The sequence below is a fragment of the Brachyhypopomus gauderio genome, chromosome 21 (assembly GCF_052324685.1).
Source record: "Brachyhypopomus gauderio isolate BG-103 chromosome 21, BGAUD_0.2, whole genome shotgun sequence".
Classification (NCBI taxonomy): Eukaryota; Metazoa; Chordata; class Actinopteri; order Gymnotiformes; family Hypopomidae; genus Brachyhypopomus; species Brachyhypopomus gauderio.
The window spans coordinates 788,964-805,853 of NC_135231.1; the positions used below are offsets into that span (position 1 = coordinate 788,964).

The window sequence follows — 16,890 nt, forward strand, 5'->3', positions numbered from 1 at the left end:
ATTGAAAAAAAAATTGTTTTAGTACCTGCCTGCTCTTTTTCGTGAAAGACTCTTTCATGGCCGTACCCCAGAAGGAAAGTTCTATTCATATGTGGACTGAATCAGATGCAACAGTAGTCTCAGAACCATAGGCCTCGAGTTCAGAGGCTAAATACAATATCACTCCCTCAGTTTTAACCCCTTAAACTAAATCTGCTAAATTGCACACAACTCTCTTCTACACATTTTTAAGCATCAACTGTATAATTTCCTCATACCAAATGGGTTTCCCGTCAATCATTACTCCACTTAAAACAATAAGGCATTTTGTCTGCACTGCCTGGAAAAATGTATCCACCTATATGTGCTTTTTAGTAGTAAAAAAATAAAACATTGAAAATGAACATTTGATATGAAGCCCCCCTCCCTTTCCCAAAGGTATGTGTGTACATAGTATAAATAGTTTACTATAATACATTTGTCATATACTTTTTTCATATCTAAAAAGGTGGGTAGAGGGCAAAATTGTTCTTGAGTAATACAACTTCCAATACAGGAGGGTTATACAGAAGGCCGCTCAACACAAACATTGACTAGTGTTGTTTCTAGTACAAACAGAACATGAGTGGTGACTAATGAAGCAGTTTGGATTTATTCCTTTCTTCAAATACACACCTGGAGACAAGTATGAGATTCTGAAAAATACAATTGCAAACCAAACATTTTCAGCACATGCAACTGGTTACTGTACATACTGGTGAGAACCCAACAGCCATCTCCATGATCTGTGACAGGCCTTGGCAGAAAAGGTATTCTTACATGCCATTCTGTGTGGCACTTGTATGAAAAATGATCACGCTTGATTGGATGAAAAGGGTTTAGGGGCCTCCCATTTGGACATGCGAAGGGGAGGGATCAGGAAAGCATGAGGGCTTACAGTGCTACACTGCAGGAAAGGATCTGAAGAGCTTCCTTTTGAAGAGCCTACATTCAAGCAGTTCAAGTTTGTGCAGTGACTCATCTGCATGCCAGTGATGGGTGGTGACCGAGCTTTAGATAAATCATTAGAGATAAAAACTACTGCAAAACTGAGGCTATGAAACAAACCAAGACACTCAGTGGCTCTGAACATTTACTATGGCTTTCATTTATTTCTATTACCCTGCATGTTTGATGTCAGTCTCTTAATAATTAATATGCTGTGTAAAGCTTTTACTCTCGGCCTGATAAAATCATTAGATAATTTACCCGCAAGAAAAAGCCTTCAAAAACTGTACATGATTTTAGTACATCTGATTTTATTCAACTGCTCTAAGAGCTTATGGTGAATTTGGACTATTAAGGGGTAAATCCAAAATCCATGGCATGTCACATTTTTGCTTGCAAAGTGTACCTGTGAAAGCTAAATAGGAACAGATTAACAAGACAAGTTTCAATGGGCAGAAAGAACAGTCGGGGCAACTTTATTACTCATCAAAATACTGTAACAAACTTGCATTTTCTTTTAAGACAAGATTAATCCTTAACTCTGGAATACTGGTTACACAGACATAAAGGCACAGAACAGAAGGGCCGAGGAGTGACAAGTGATTATTTTTTTTTCAAAGAAACGTTGAAACATTAAGCGTACTTGCATTTTAAATCAAGAAAAATTCATGACCAAGCGTTTCTCCCTTGTTTCACCAACAGCACATTGGCCGTGCCAGCATACAACTCATTCTTAACTGCCGTTTTATTCTATAATTATTGGAACCTTGGCATAGACGTTTTCCTTAAATTCATTCGCATGTTAAGGACAATCCTCACAGAGATGGTGAGAACAAAAGGGAGACTATGCTCAACCCTAAAAAGTGCACTGGGGGGGGGGGGGGGGGCAGGGATGGTAAGATTCACGCACCTAAACAAAAAACGAGATAGGGCAAACCCACAGAGCTGGCACCAGTGTTAATTCAGTTGTGTAAAAGGCATAAGAGGCATTACAAAGTACTAAAGTAATGTCACCCATTCAGAAACTTAAGACATCTGTGCTCTTGCTAAAGGATGAAACACACCTATCCCTTTTGCTACCTGCAGTAGTTTAGCTCTGAACAGCGGCATCCGAAACCAGGCAAACCAACTGTAGCAGCCACATTGTATTAGGGACAATCAGGAACACACTGATGTAAACCTTGAAGAATACGAGAGCCACCATTGACCTGCACCTGCGTAAACAGTACTACTAAACACAGCAAACACAGTCTGGCTGTCCTGGAGAAGAACAAATCAGACCTATGAAATGTGGGCAGGGGAGGAGTACAGTACAGAGCAAATGAGTGAGACAGCAAGAGAATTTTCAGTGTTTATGCATTTAACTGTAAGACACAGGAGTAGAAAGTCTTGGGTATGGTTGGTGGCTACTTTGGCTGGAGTGGTCAGGGCTGGGATTACACAGTGATGTGAAATGGGCTCCCAGGAATGTGGTCATCACCCCACTTCACCACCAGGATGTACTCGCCCTTCTCTTTCAGCTGGTAGGACACGTTATAGAGGCGGTTGCCCAGATGTTTGACCAGGATCTCTTCACATGGTACTTTAGGTCCATCAACTCCCACCAGCAGCATGTTTCTTCCTGTTTGCAGAAATAAATGAAGACATTAATACCAAATGTGTTTGAAATGTACATAATCTCAAAAAGTCAACCTCAACAGGAGTTGGCGAATTTAAACTACAACCATGTCAAGTCAAATTTATATTGAGGAGATTATGCCATTATAAACAGTACCTGCTTTGCTACAATCTACGCTGAAGCTATTTTTCTGGCCAACAAAGCCCTTTGTGAGCCCCAGACCCTTGGCCACAACACGGCTGGCATCAGAGCTAGACCAGCCTGGCGCCGCCTGCTGGCTGGAAGTCACACTGCGGGTCACAGGATCAACCAGCACTGATGAGGTCTCATGCATGCTGTGGCTACTGACCAAACGAGAACCTGAAAAAAAAAGAAGGAAATCCGACTTGATTGGGGGGGCTTGATGAAAGATTTCAGATGTGCATCATTTCTATTCTTTAATCCGTTGGGGATTTTCTTTGGAAATGTATACACTTCTCACCAGTAATTTTAGCCTTAAAGGGGCTGCCAACAATATGGTATGGTCCACCATATTTAATGGAGATTAGGTAGTTTCCAGGTGCCATTGGTGTGTAGGTGACCTTGTATCCCTCTGAGCACTCCAGACAGTCCATCTTCACCTTTGAGGGCCCATCAATAGTCAGCGCCAGTGCTCCTGGACCAGCTGAGCTCGTGTTTACTATGAACTCGCATGGTGATCCTGCACAGAAAGAGGTACAGCGTCACTCCACACTGTTCTCCCTTACCCACCTCATTAAACCAACCAATAAACCTACCAGTTGTGCCTCTCTCTAGGCCAGCCCCATAAGCAGACACCATGCCTGGGTCACCAGCCTGGCCAGTCTCCCCCACACGGATCTTGAAGGGGCTTCCAGGGATGTGAGAGCCATTGAACTTCACATCAATCAGATACAGGCCATTCTCCCTTGGAATGAATCTCACTGCATACTTGTCTGTGAGTAAACGGAGCACGAGAGGAAGCAAAATATTCAATGTACCGTTAGTGACAAAATGTTTGGCTTATGCCACAAAGGATTCAGTGGAGCACTGAAGCAACAGCCAGCATCACAACAAAAGCAAACAATAAAAGCAATACAATGAGATTACATTTTAAAACCCCTTCAAAATGAATGTTTCCTCTGCCCAGTCAGCACTGAGCAAACATTAGAACATTTAGAATAGAACACTTCAAATAAAAAAGAAAGCGGTTTTAAGACTGATCCAGAAGCACTAATCAAAATGGTTGAGCTCCATTTCACAAATACCCAGGAGACATTCCTAGGGATGGTGCTTCAGATTAATATGCTACTCCAATAGCATTGAATCAAATGCAAAAATGAACTAAACAGAACAGCAGCTCTTACAAAGTTCTAGACCATTCAAAGACAAAGTTCTTTCAATCCACTCGGTGAAAGCAGTCTGGCGTCATGGTTACCTTCATCGATTTCAGTGACGCAGCATTCCTCCAAAGCTCCAGATGGGCTGTGAACTTTAGCGTCAATGACACCCTTCGCCCCATTCAGGCTCACAGCAAATGAAGCTGGTTGGTTCACCTTTAAGCCGGACTCCTGCGTTCACACGAAACTTCCACAAATCAACTTTTGCATGTTCTAAGACTGGCATGACTCCAAACACTCACTGCAAGCACTTCCAGCAGCTACCACAGCTACACAACTGAGGTTACTTACCTTCAGGCTAACAGAGTTAAAGAGAGAGGCTAAATGAGAGGAAGAGTCCTCATGAAGACAACAGTACAGAGAAGAGCAGGAGTGAGGAAAAGCAGGTAGGAAGGGACAGCCTGAGAAAGCCTCTTTTGACCTCTTTAACCCTTTAGCCCTTGGCCTCCGACCCTGCAGGCCACGTAGGGAGGAACGCTGTTGGCAGCCTTTAGGACAAGGCACGAGAAATACAAACAGTCCTTCAGTATCCCACAAACCCCAGCAGAGCCCGTCACCACAGCAGCAGAGCGCCACAGCACTAATCTGTACTCATTGAGACACCTGAGGGCCCTTCAATTTTAGACCCTCACTGAACCTGAATTTTAGATGCTCACACTGGCACCCTAGAAAAAGCCAAAAATGCTAAACTGACCTCCAATCTCATTAAATAGGACATTAGTTAAAAGGGCAGAGATTTGCAGTCAAAACTTCCATAACCCACTCTCGTTTGGTCTTGCTCACATGGAAGGAGTGGGTGAAGGATAATAAAAGCCAAAAACATCTACCCTAAGCACCTGCCAACAGTATTTTATCTGGCTAGATGTTTGAGCTTTTCATCAGCTTCCTCCTCCTCGTGCATTAGGCCAAGTTGTCATACACATATACACAGGGCTTTCTGCTGCTGTGTCGAGGGTCGCCTGGGACTCGCTTTGGGCGGACAAATGTCTGTCTTCCTCGAAGCCTCACCTGAAGGCTGGCAACAGTAAGACGCCGGGCGTCGTCAGAAGGTGATGCGACAGGCACGATGAAGGGGCTGTCGGGGATGTGTTCATCATTGAACTTGATGGAAACCTCATAATCTCCTGCAAACAACAAGTCCACAGTCAGGTCACCCAAGGGAAGCCCATGACGTGTGCGAGGCAGAAGGGTCATTCGCAGCAAGCAGGATCCAGCTGCTCTCGCTCACCAGGTTCCTGGACAATGTAGGAGACGCCACTCGACCCATCTTTACGGTCTTCGAAGGCAATCTCAGCCTTGCTCGGTCCTTCTACTGCAATGGACAATCCTCCAGCTCCAGCCTCACGTGTCCATATGCTGAATTCGGCTGAAGGAAGCGGATCGCAAAAATCATGTGCATCACACCATCTTCACAGATCTTTAATTCTGCATTTTAAAAGTGACAGAGCACAGACAAACACACACCTGGAACTCCTGCTTCTGCCCTCTCCAGTCCGGGGCCTCCAGCACGGACCTTGTGAGCACCTCCTTCTCCAAGAGGTCCCACGGTGAACTGGAACGGGGAGCCCGGGACATGTTGGCCCTGGTACTTCACGCTGACCGTGTGGACACCCATCTCTGTGGGCACGAAGCGGATGCAGTAGGTGTTGTTCTCTCCCTCCATGATCTCAGCCTTGTGCACCTTTCCAGAGGGACTGGTCACTTGGGCAGTCATGTCAGCGATGTTGATCTCTATAGGTCAGAGGTTAAAAAGGTCCAGTTCGTTGAGGAAAATGAACATTTAGGGAAGATGCAGCAAGAGGTTAATCGAGAGTTATTGGGAACTTTTTGTGCAATTTTTTTTCCTTTTTACCTGGAATCTTCAGACTCAGGTCGCACTGGCTACCGACATTGGCGACAGATGCAGCAGTTCTCTTACGAGTGATACTTTCCTTCATCCTGCCCTCTCCACTCACCTTCACTGTGAACGCACTGCCTGTTAACAGATACACAAGGAATTAAGAAAAGGGCACAGTGACTGGTCAGCATTTAAAACTAATAATTAAAAAGAGGGGAAAAAAAGAAAAGAATAAAAGTCTTACCTGGAACATGCTGGTCTGCAAACTTGATGTTGATGATGTAATTTCCTGGCTCTGTGGGGCAATATGTGACCTTACAGGTTCCATCTTCCTGATCTTCAGTGTTTATGTCCACCTTACTGGGCCCCTCAATGGACAGACTAAGACCTCCATAGCCTTGGACAAAGACCACCAACATGCCCATCAGTTTACCTCAACAGCACACTTGAATTGTAATGGTTTACTGAACATCATGAAGGCATCCTGCCCTCACCTGCTTCTCTGGTATCGATGATGAACTCCGCTGGCTCAAAGGTGCGCGCCTCGCTCAGGCCCTGGCCAGACACGCGCACCCGGCTGGCATCCGCAATTTCCGATTGGTTGATCATTACAGCTATGGGGCTGCTGGGAATATGGCGACCATTTTTCTTTATGTTTACAAGGTGCTCGCCAATCTCCTTGGGCACAAAGGAGATACCTGGAGATGTACCAAACAATAAGACTTTAGCCATATATCCACTTTAAGAAGCAAGAAGTTGAAACCGTCTACCGTAGTCACCTCAAGTATCCTAACAAACAGGTGGTTGGGACAGACAACAGAACTGGTCTCAAATGAGAAAGCCACTCACTAATGAAATGGGAACCTTCTCATCCTACTGCTCACTTACCCACATGTCCATTGCGCAGCATCTTGAGCAGGCATGGCTCTTCACGACCAGAGGGTGTGGTGAGGGAGGCGGTCAGCTGACTCAGGTCCAGCTCTCCGATGTCCAATGGGATGTCAGCAGCAGAGCCCACTTTCAGATGGGACATGCGCATTGAGTCATCACCTGTGAGGAGAAACGGGTTGGACAATGAAGGCACCATTGACAACCTGCTCATGATGGTCCATCTGGAAATGGAGAACACCATCTAGCCACAATCTCAGATCAGCAGTACAACAGGAACACTACGCAAGGGTATCATCTGACCTTAGGACAACATTACTGACCTGTGATCTTTGCCACGAAGGGACTGCCAGGGATGTGCTTATCATTGTACTTGACAAGGATGCTGTAGTCTCCAGGCAGAACAGGCAGGTAAGACACTGTGCAGGTGCCATCCTGGTTGTCTGTGCAGCTTATGTCTGCTTTTGAAGGCCCCTCAATGGCCAGAGAGAGCCCACCTGAGGAACACATTTCAGCAGGTAACGACCTCAGTATTCTATCCCACCGTTCCAACTGTCTGCTTCACTACACATGAACGCAACCCAAGCTGTGCGTGTTAAAAGGAGCACAAATGCTACAGCACCTTCTCCAGCCTCTTTGGTGTTGACGGTGAAAACTGCAGGCTTGTTAACCATGCCATGGATCAGACCTGGACCATAAGCAGTCACATGTCCACTGTTGACAAAATCCACATAGAACTGCAGTGGACTTCCTGTCAGGGGAAAAGGCATTTGTAAGAGATGCTTTATAAGTTTGTCTTAATTCATCTAATGTCTAGAAAATGCATGAATGTCAATGTAAACCATTTTACCTGGTATATGTATTCCATCGTATTTGATGTCCATCTCGTGTAGTCCGGCTTCCGTAGGAGCATACTTCACTGTAACAGTGCCATCTTTATTATCCGTGATGTCTGGCTTGGCCACTTTTCCAGATGGCATTCTTACTTCACCTGAGAAAGATTCAGCACATTTCAAAGGCATGCATGAATTTCTGCATCCCCCCCCAGTCAAAAAAAGGTGACCTTTCCAAGAGCACTTACCTGTGATCTCTCCCTTCTGGATGGTGAAGGGAATGACCAGGTCAAAGGGTCTCAGCCCAGCCACATCCAGGCCATTCATGCCCATAGCCCTGTCAGTAGCCTGGGAAATAGGAAAAATGTACTGAAAAAAAAGAATACTGACCTCCAATGAGGGTAGCACGCTCATTTAGCCCTATTCAACCTGAAAATGGTCTTGGGTCATTTTTGGATTGAAATATTGCACAATTTAACATCTACAAGAAACACAGTGATAGCAATAGTAAAAATAGTAAAAAGGACTGTAACTGTCAACAGAAAAATGAGTTTCAGTTCATCCTTAGTAGCCTGAAATATCCCATTAGGAATTTGAAGTCTTTGAAGAAAGGTATTGTGTAAAATGAAGTACAAAACCACATATGACTGAGGATTTAAATAAAGTGATTTAAGCAACAACAGCTGAAAGAAAATTGGTAGAGTGGGTACATTATATGCCCAAAAAAATGGGGGGAAATGATGGTGATTAAGAATGACACAGCTGCCAACACGAACACTGTGCGAGACAGAGATGACCTCATGACAAGAGAATGAAGGCTCAGTCTGATTCGCTAGTCTGGGAAAATGCAGAGTGAAAGCCAAGCAGACAAGACAAAGTGACTCACAGGGACGAACCACAGGAAAAAGGAACCGACCAAACTGAATAAAACCACAGCAAGATGAGCAAATAGCAACACCCAACAAACAGCATCAACGCGTGTCATTTCGTGCCAACCATTTTGTTAAATGTGGGTTTCCACATTTATTGCTTCCAAAATGGCTGCCATTATCTGAATGAGACCAGACTGGGAGTTAGATGAAACAGGACCTACACCTGCAAGGAGAGAATATAGCAGCTGGAAAATGGAGATGAGAGGTGAAAAAGAGAGACGAGGGAGTGCGAACTGGAATGTCAACGTGGAACAAAAACAAGGGAGACATGGTGACTGAGGATAGGGGGAAGTGTCAGTACCCATGGCTGGCCCATGTTGGGAGCGTAGGCGTACTGCGGGACCTGGGTCTGCTGCAGAAGCTGGTCAGTGGAGGCACCTTCCAACGCCTGAGACAGGATGACAGAAGTGACTGTGAAATACTCCAACGCTTAACCATCAACACTGGTAAAGAGCAGTCCTTTGGGAAGCTGTCTAGGGATGAAGTCCGTGCCCCACAGTGGTTGGAAATTGGAAGCATGAGTCTCTGGTCAGATGAACGAAAGCTACTTCGCTGAGCTATGGAATTTTTATATTAGTACGGTTCATTTCAGTTTTGATGTCATTGGGCCTTGATCTTTACATTTTTTACACAACTTTAAAGGCACATCTTAAGCAGATATGCCTGCATAAACAGAACTTGACAAGGTAACAACCAGGTTATGGGATCAAGCAGCATGTCAGATATCTACGTACCATGACTTGGAAGGGGCTGTTGGGGATATGCTCTCCTCCAAAGCGCACGCAGATGACATATTTGCCAGGCTGGGGTGCTGTGTAGAAGATATCAAAGGTTCCATCCTCATTCTCAACGACGTCCACATCCACCTCTGCGCCATCTGGAGTGCACACTGTGCACGTCACCTTTCCTTTCCCAGCAGCCTTTGCATCAACCGTGATGACCGTCTGCTCTCCAATTTGGATTGTAGGACCAACTCCAGCACCTGGGGAAGAAGAAACTGGATCAACTTCAAAGCCAGTGTGTGGTGGCCAGTTTGTACCTTTGAGCTTCAGGGTTTAAACATCTACAGAACGATTAATTCTACCATGCATCCTACCTCAACAAGACTACAACACCGTGAGAGTGAGAGGTGAAGGTCGAAAGGTTAAGGTTTAAGTTCGGGCTGCACGATTATGATGGTGGATTCTTTTGAGCAATACCATAACTGCTTTTACCAACTACATAAAAATTTCAGGAATTGCTTAGAGCTTAAATGTTAGAGATTTTTTTTCATCAAGTTCTGAAGTGTTAACACTCACAAGAACACCTGAAAGAACTGATGAAACCTCCAAATGCATCTTGAGCACAAGTCAGAAGCTTTATTAAAGCTCACTCCATTGATGGATATCCATTCCATTTTTATTCTCTGTTCATACACCAATAGTCTTTTGTGATTACGGCATTTTACTCCTGATTAATACATAATTGTGCAGTCCTTAATTTTACAGCTCACTGGGCATAATCAAATAATTCTCATCAAACATCTGCTCTCCATTTTGTCCGTCACCTCAGTTCAGTGTTATGTCCCCATTATTAATCTCATGGTTTTATTAATGCAGATTACATTGTGTCAGAGGCAGAAAGACCTCAGTCTCAAATGCGTTTAGTAACCTCAAGGGCAAATTCCACCATACAGGCAAATGAAAGCCAAACTCAAGTTAGTGATTAGTCTTCCGTCATTTTTAGAACATGCTGCCTGTTACATTACAGAAAAACTAAGACAGAAAGAGGACGAGCCAACACACTGACCCAAAAAGCTCCATAAAACCTGAGAACATTCTTACTTTACATTTGTATTAAACTTCGCCATTTAAAAGAGCATTTTTAAAGAACAAACTCAATGTTTTTGAAGGGATACTATAAGAAAAGCAGGATGGCGCCATTCTGCATGCAAAAAGAACAGAGTCTGCAGAGAGACATCCGAGTCTTGAATGAGACATTTTTCAAAGATCTTACCCAAACCGTGACCTCCAATCGAGACTGAGACCGTGAGAAGCAGAGTGTAAAAAGTGACAAGTAAAGAAAAAGAAAAACAAAAAAATCAGAACAAAATACAACAAAATGTGCTCTAAAAAGAAAGAGAAACATTTAAAACGAGTGGTGTGCTAGGAGTGAGGGCAGCTTTGCACAACAGAAAGTGCGTTTGGGTGGGTGATGGGGTTGGGAGCCACACTTTTTAAAAAGGTCTTTAAAAACCATACATGACCAATGAACTAACACACTGCAGAAGGGCAAAGCAATATTCAACTAAATGGTTTCCAGTGGTTCGGCTTTCAGAAAGAATTGAATTAGTGCTGAAATGTAGGCACAACAAAAATGTTCTTTTTAGCCTCAAAATGCTCCATATATACAGTAAAAAATAGGTTTAGTACAGGTCTGCACACAAACCTCCATTGCAGAAAACTGCATCAAGAGACATTGGCATTTTCAAAGGACATCTTATGGCATAAATATGTTTTCAGTTTAGTGATACTAAATTCATCAATGTTAAAGCGTTGAGTGTTTGTCTTGTACAGGACAAGCTTACCGGTCACAGTGCACTTGCTGGCGTCTCCTGTGGGCACAGCTCTGATGCGGTATGGGGAGTACGGGATCTCATCCCCACCATACTTGATCAGGATGGTGTAGCGCCCAGTCATGTCAGGCACATAAGACACCAGATAAGTGCCGTCCTGATTATCACGAATATTGGCCTTTTTGGGTTTCCCTTCAGGGTCCTAAAGAGAATACACGCATGACAGCAAACTGCTGAAAGGCTATCAGCAAAACTACACTCCCATTTTAATCCACTTCTACGCTAAACACAATAGTGGCAATTCATGAGGCGAACTCTTGAACCTACGGTGATCTGCACAGCCAGAAGACCTTCTCCTGCATCCTTCGCATCAATGGTAAATTCCACTGGAAGGCTGGCAGGCACGCCAGTGGTATTAAGGCCAGGGCCACTGGCACGGACCTTACTGGCATCATGTGTGGGCAGAACCTTCACCTTATAAGGACTGAAAAGGCCATCGTGTGTTGGGGAGAGATAAGACCATGGAAAGACAACAGAAGTGAGAGAACAGCAGAGCAGAGAAGTTCCACTTTAGATGATGAGCATTAACATTTCAGAGTCTGTCTGAAGATTTTTCTCCCCCCTCCGAGTTTCTCCCAAGTTTAGATCGTAAATCGTAAAGCTGGTTAAAGGCGTAATCCTGGCTATGTGCAGCCAACTCGGCTGCCTGTGCAAAATGATCAATTACTGCTCTGTGCTAGCATGATTACGGTTACAATCAGTAGGAGGAGGAAACTACCCATTCAGTAAGCACACTGGCTTTGCTGCCCATCAGATTATAGACAACTTTAAATGCTCAGCATTGGGCATGGCTGTGAGTTGGGGGTGTACCTGCGTGGGATCTCCTCATCAGCATACAGTACATTAACAGAATAGTTTCCTTCTCTCGTGGGCACGTAGCTCACAGTGTGAGTCTGGTCTCCATTATCCACCACCTCAACTGGCTCCACCACACCTGAACATTCGTTAGGACCATGTCAACATCAACTTTATCCTCATTTAAACAAACAAGTACAGTAAAAGCTTTTTTAAAAACAGGAAGAGTCCAGTCATGTTTTTACCTTTGGGTCCCTGCACTCTGACCTGCAGAGGAGCCACACCTGCCTTGCTGGCATCCACAATGAAGACCTGTGGGATATTGGCACGCACGTTGGTCCCGAGACCTTGACCCTGACATTTGACCTTTGTGGGGTCAACAGTATCATGGACTGGCACAGAGAAAGGACTTCCTGTAAGAGAAGGTAGCAGCATTAATGATGGTATGAAGGAAGGAAGAGAAACAAAGAAAAATTAATAAATAAGAACTATGAAGAGGGGAAAATAAAAATACTAACCGGTTACTGGTTGTCCACCATAGGAGATGTTGAGGTTATAAGTGCCTGGCTCATATGGGATGTATTCTACAGAACAGCTGCCATCTTTGTTATCAGTGCAGGACATCTTTGCCTCAGAGGGTCCCTCCATAGCCAGGCCCAAGCCTCCTGTACCAGCCCCACTAAACACACGAGAGGGAATCAAGGAGTGACAAAAAAAACAAAGCAAAATGGCCGGCACTCTAAACCGCAGCCGACTGCTCACCGGGTCTCTACGGTGAACTTGTTGGGTTTGTTAGTGATGCCAGCCTGTAGTCCTGGGCCATGCACACGCACACGAGCTGGGTCACAGCCCTCAGTCACAGGCACACGGAATGGGCTGTTGGGAACTGGGGCATCGTCATAGGAAACTGCCACGCTGTGTGGACCTGCCCGTATAAAACAGCATAATGTTACACATGCGAAGCAAACATCTGGTTTACTAATCTAAAGCTAAACAAGCCTCTGATCAGTGCTGTGGCTCTACTGAAGCGACACGAATGCCCACCTTCTTCATAAGGGGTGTACTCCACTTTGTAGGTGCCATCTCCCAGGTCCCGGATGAGGGCCTCGGTGCGGTTGCCAGATGGATTATTGATGCAGGTCTTTATGTGTTTGCCTCCAGATTTGGTAAGAGCACGAGCATCAACGGTGAAATCTGTGGTAGCCTCTCTGAAAACTCCTAGAGAGGAAATGATGAAGGTAAAAAGGCACAAATGCTGTTGAATTTTACTCTTATCAGTATATTTTTTTCCTTTGTCTGAATATGAATAGCAGAAGTAAAGCTTAAAATATATTCTTACCTTTGCCTTCAACCCCAGGTCCAAACACTTTAACACCACTGGTTTCTACAGCTGGTTCCACATTGAGCCTTGCAGGGAAGTTTGGAACATCCTGGCCACCATAGCGGATGGTAAGGGTGTAGGCTCCAGGGTACAGTGGTATGTAGGTGATGGTGTAAGTTCCATCTCCGTTATCTTGAATGTGGACTTCAGCCTCAGTGCCATTATCGGAGATGATCTCAATAGTCAACTCAGCAGGGCCCGCGTTGGTGCAGTCAACCACAAACTGGCCGGTCTCTCCAACTTTGGCTCGTTCCAAGCCTGGGCCAGAGCAGCGAACCTGTAGACCAAAAGATCAGAATAGAGAAGAGAAAACGTAGTTGAAGGACAATCATTTATGCAGAAACAGTGGTCAAAAATATCCACAGAGCAACTCCCTCACCTTTGATGGGTCAGTGGAAGCCACAGCCTCTACGGGGAAGGGGCTTCCTGGGATGGGGGCACCATCGTACGTGAGCTCTACCTCGTAGGGTCCTTTGTCTCTGGGAATGAAGCGCACCTGGCTGGTCTCTGGGCTTAGACCTGGTTCCACCTTACAGGTCACCGGTTTACCAGATGGTCCGGTCACCTTTGCGGCAACCTTACCCTGGCCTCCTGCACCCTTAGTCTTCACTGTAATGTCCTGGTCTTTTCCAACAGTCATTTCTGAGGTGGAACGATCACAAAAAGCGTTGGATTTAACTCCCAAAACATTAGAGTACAATTGTTTCTGGGAATCTTGGATCTGAACGTCAAAGCAGAACATGGATCGGATTACATACTGTCCCCAAGGCCTGCTACTTTAATCTTGCCGAGATCCAAGGAAGGAGCCACAGCCACAGCGAAGGGGCTCTTGGGAATGGGGTCACCACCATAGGTCACATTCACACCAACATTACCCTGATCACACACAAGTGGACAGAGTTGACCTTTATACACTTTGGGTTTGTTTTGATAGGGGCCAAACTGACAGTGAAAGATTTTATTGCTTCACAAGCATCCAGAAAACAAGACAACTGCTCTAGCAGAAATCGAAAAACTGTGCTCTTGCCTGTTGCACTGGGGTGTATTTGACTGTGTACGTGTTGTCGTGGTTGTTGATGACGTCAAAGTCTCGCACCGCCTCTCCCTTGTTGGGGCCGGTGAACTGGGCATCCAGCTTGGCTTTGCCTGCTCCCTTGGCATTTACAGTGAAGTGAGTGGGCACACCCAGTTCCACACCTAAGGTGGAGGCAACACGTCATGCTTCTTCAATGACATCACATCACCACATGATGCAGGCGAGCAGGTCATGATCGTGGTCCACATTCTCACCAGTGCGGCTGAGCCCAGGTCCCTCTGCTTTGACTTTGCTGGCATCGTGTGAGGGATCCACTTTAATTCTAATGGGCGTCATAGGAATGGCCTACACAGAGAAACGGACGTCAGCGAACACAAGGAACATGCACAAGGAACATGCACACACACGCCCAGACAAGCACCCCCGTGCACACACCCTCACACTTGCCTGATCAGCAAACAGAACCATGATTGTGTAGCTTCCAGCTCCAGGTGGGGTGTATTTAACAGTGAAGGTGTCATTATCATTTCTGATGATGTCAAAGTCAATATCAGCCTCAGCTGCTCCTACCACTCCTGGAGCACACTTGATCCCGATGCTGATGTCACCTACGAGGTGAAGTGTTGAAGTACAGTGGCCATCAAAATTAGAGATTTGATTGGCCAAAAGCTTTCAGCACAACAGTCCTCTAAAGATACTCACCTTGGCCAGCTTCCGCACAATCCACAGTAAAGTATGTTGGCTCGAAAGCCTTCAGGCCCGTCTTGGCAACACCAGGTCCAGACACTTTCACCTTATTAGGATGGCATCCAGCTCCAATGTTCATCTACAGATTAAATTTAAAAAAAGAACCCATCACACATCAAACAGGTGTCCATACAACAAGTGTAATGTACATCTAATATCGGGATCTCCACAGCGACTGACCCTGAAGGGGCTGTCAGGGATGTTGACCCCACCCCAGGACACCATGACCGTGTGTTTGACGGGTTTGCGGGGGTTGTAGCTGCAGCTGTAAGTCCCATCGCCATTATCAGTCACCACCACATCCACTGGGTTTCCATCACGATCCTGAGAGGAGCAAAAACACTATTTACTTTTGTAAATACATTTTAAACCAATTTAAAACAAAAACCAAGTCTGCATACCTGAGCCTGAATCTTCAGAGGAGCTTTACCACCCTGTTTGGCATCCACGGTGAACTCTGCTGGTTTCCCTACTGCCAGACCAGCACTCTGGAGGCCTGGGCCATAGGCCTTCACCTACAAATGCAGAGAAAAACACATCTGTGCCCAAACTGCTCAGTGCTACCTAGCTGCTTACTGCCAAAACATGAGGGAAGGCCTCCAGACCTTGTCAGGGTAGAAATCTCTGTCTGGCGCAGGTACGATCTCTGCCATGAAGGGGCTGAGCTGTATGTCCTCGTTCTTACAGAGCACGTGCACGGCGTACTCTCCCGGTTCTGTGGGCCAGTAGCGCACGTCGCAGGAGCCGTCGCCTTTATCATCACACTCGATCTTTGCCGGGGACGGGCCCTCCACAGAGAAGCCTGAGGAGCAAGGAGATAAACGACTGGACTAGGGTCCAATGTGTTCAACAAATCCTTGTGACCAGAACAGGGTCACAGTTTGAGAACGGAAATCACAACGCGCTGGATGAGCTCACCCAAGGTGCCAACGTCGTCTCCGACTGCCTCCACCACAAAGTCGGCGGACTTGCCGACGACTCCGCCCTCCAGCCCTGGGCCCCACGCTCGCACCTGCTGTAGACCCGCCTCAGTTCCCACCTTCACCTCGAATGGGCTGATGGACAGAAAAAGTGGGAGTGAGTAGAGAGACCAGATTTATGGCAACGTGCTGCCTCGTTCCCCGTGTGGGGTAATCCCAGATGCAGCAGATTAGCCTAACCTAGACTAGCCTAGCCTAACCTGCGAGGAATATGCTGGCCACCCCAGGTGATTGTGATGATGTAGTTGCCAGGTGTGGTGGGGTAATAATCAAAGCTATAGACTCCATCTCCCAGGTCCTTCTTCTTACATGGCTCCTCCAGACCCTCTGGAACACACAAAAATTCATATGACCAAAACAAACACACACACACACAAATTGGTTTGTTGATTGCTCATCCAACACTGTGCTTCACTTACTCGGCCCTTTTATGGTGACCTTCAGGTCTCCTGTGCCAGCTCCTTTGGTGTAGACCTTAAACTCTGCAGTCTCCTTGATTCGCAGGCCTTTGGGCTGCAGGCCTCGGCCTTTGGCTCTGCACAGGCTGGGGTTACAGGCTGCAAGAGGAAATGACACGGACAGATTAGGTCACTACATGCAGTGCACAGTCCAAACAACTACCCAGCTCATCATCTGAACAGTTAGGCTTTTCAGAGACAGGCAGGAACTCCCAGACATGCTGAAGTAGAGATAGAAGGGACTGTGAGTGGAAGTGCCATTATCTTTGTCAGGACATGACCACACAGACGAATGAGGCAGCACATCAGTATAGGAAACTGGGCTTTTGGTATTGCTAGCTGACAAAATGTAAGTGTTAGTAGAGCCTCAAAAGAGGACTGCACCATGCATCACTTAGCAATGCTAAT

General features: G+C 45.8%; 1 protein-coding gene across 4 annotated transcripts in view; it reads right to left on the reverse strand.

Annotated features, from left to right (window-relative positions):
- Positions 1-1,415: 1,415 nt before the first annotated feature.
- The window catches only part of flna (filamin A, alpha (actin binding protein 280)), a 29,877-nt gene continuing 14,402 nt past the window's right edge, over positions 1,416-16,890 (reverse strand). The window contains exons 9-47 of one of the 4 annotated variants that reach the window (XM_076983809.1): positions 16,444-16,581; positions 16,225-16,351; positions 15,963-16,099; positions 15,650-15,846; positions 15,446-15,559; positions 15,225-15,368; positions 15,000-15,123; positions 14,745-14,905; positions 14,552-14,642; positions 14,289-14,458; positions 14,020-14,137; positions 13,641-13,903; positions 13,220-13,538; positions 12,925-13,098; positions 12,643-12,805; positions 12,399-12,559; positions 12,126-12,293; positions 11,896-12,019; positions 11,353-11,509; positions 11,038-11,227; positions 10,467-10,490; positions 9,206-9,453; positions 8,773-8,859; positions 7,788-7,887; positions 7,557-7,697; positions 7,329-7,457; positions 7,030-7,203; positions 6,707-6,868; positions 6,313-6,516; positions 6,063-6,215; positions 5,834-5,956; positions 5,446-5,712; positions 5,210-5,347; positions 4,990-5,105; positions 4,020-4,152; positions 3,361-3,537; positions 3,066-3,284; positions 2,741-2,944; positions 1,416-2,587 (exon numbers count right to left, since the gene is read on the reverse strand). In XM_076983809.1, coding sequence (XP_076839924.1) covers positions 2,403-2,587; positions 2,741-2,944; positions 3,066-3,284; positions 3,361-3,537; positions 4,020-4,152; positions 4,990-5,105; positions 5,210-5,347; positions 5,446-5,712; positions 5,834-5,956; positions 6,063-6,215; positions 6,313-6,516; positions 6,707-6,868; positions 7,030-7,203; positions 7,329-7,457; positions 7,557-7,697; positions 7,788-7,887; positions 8,773-8,859; positions 9,206-9,453; positions 10,467-10,490; positions 11,038-11,227; positions 11,353-11,509; positions 11,896-12,019; positions 12,126-12,293; positions 12,399-12,559; positions 12,643-12,805; positions 12,925-13,098; positions 13,220-13,538; positions 13,641-13,903; positions 14,020-14,137; positions 14,289-14,458; positions 14,552-14,642; positions 14,745-14,905; positions 15,000-15,123; positions 15,225-15,368; positions 15,446-15,559; positions 15,650-15,846; positions 15,963-16,099; positions 16,225-16,351; positions 16,444-16,581 — 6,224 coding nt within the window. In that variant the 3' untranslated portion in view covers positions 1,416-2,402. The remainder of the gene's footprint in view (positions 2,588-2,740; positions 2,945-3,065; positions 3,285-3,360; positions 3,538-4,019; positions 4,153-4,989; positions 5,106-5,209; positions 5,348-5,445; positions 5,713-5,833; positions 5,957-6,062; positions 6,216-6,312; positions 6,517-6,706; positions 6,869-7,029; positions 7,204-7,328; positions 7,458-7,556; positions 7,698-7,787; positions 7,888-8,772; positions 8,860-9,205; positions 9,454-10,466; positions 10,491-11,037; positions 11,228-11,352; positions 11,510-11,895; positions 12,020-12,125; positions 12,294-12,398; positions 12,560-12,642; positions 12,806-12,924; positions 13,099-13,219; positions 13,539-13,640; positions 13,904-14,019; positions 14,138-14,288; positions 14,459-14,551; positions 14,643-14,744; positions 14,906-14,999; positions 15,124-15,224; positions 15,369-15,445; positions 15,560-15,649; positions 15,847-15,962; positions 16,100-16,224; positions 16,352-16,443; positions 16,582-16,890) is intronic. The other 3 variants (XM_076983811.1, XM_076983810.1, XM_076983812.1) reach the window with 3 other exon arrangements.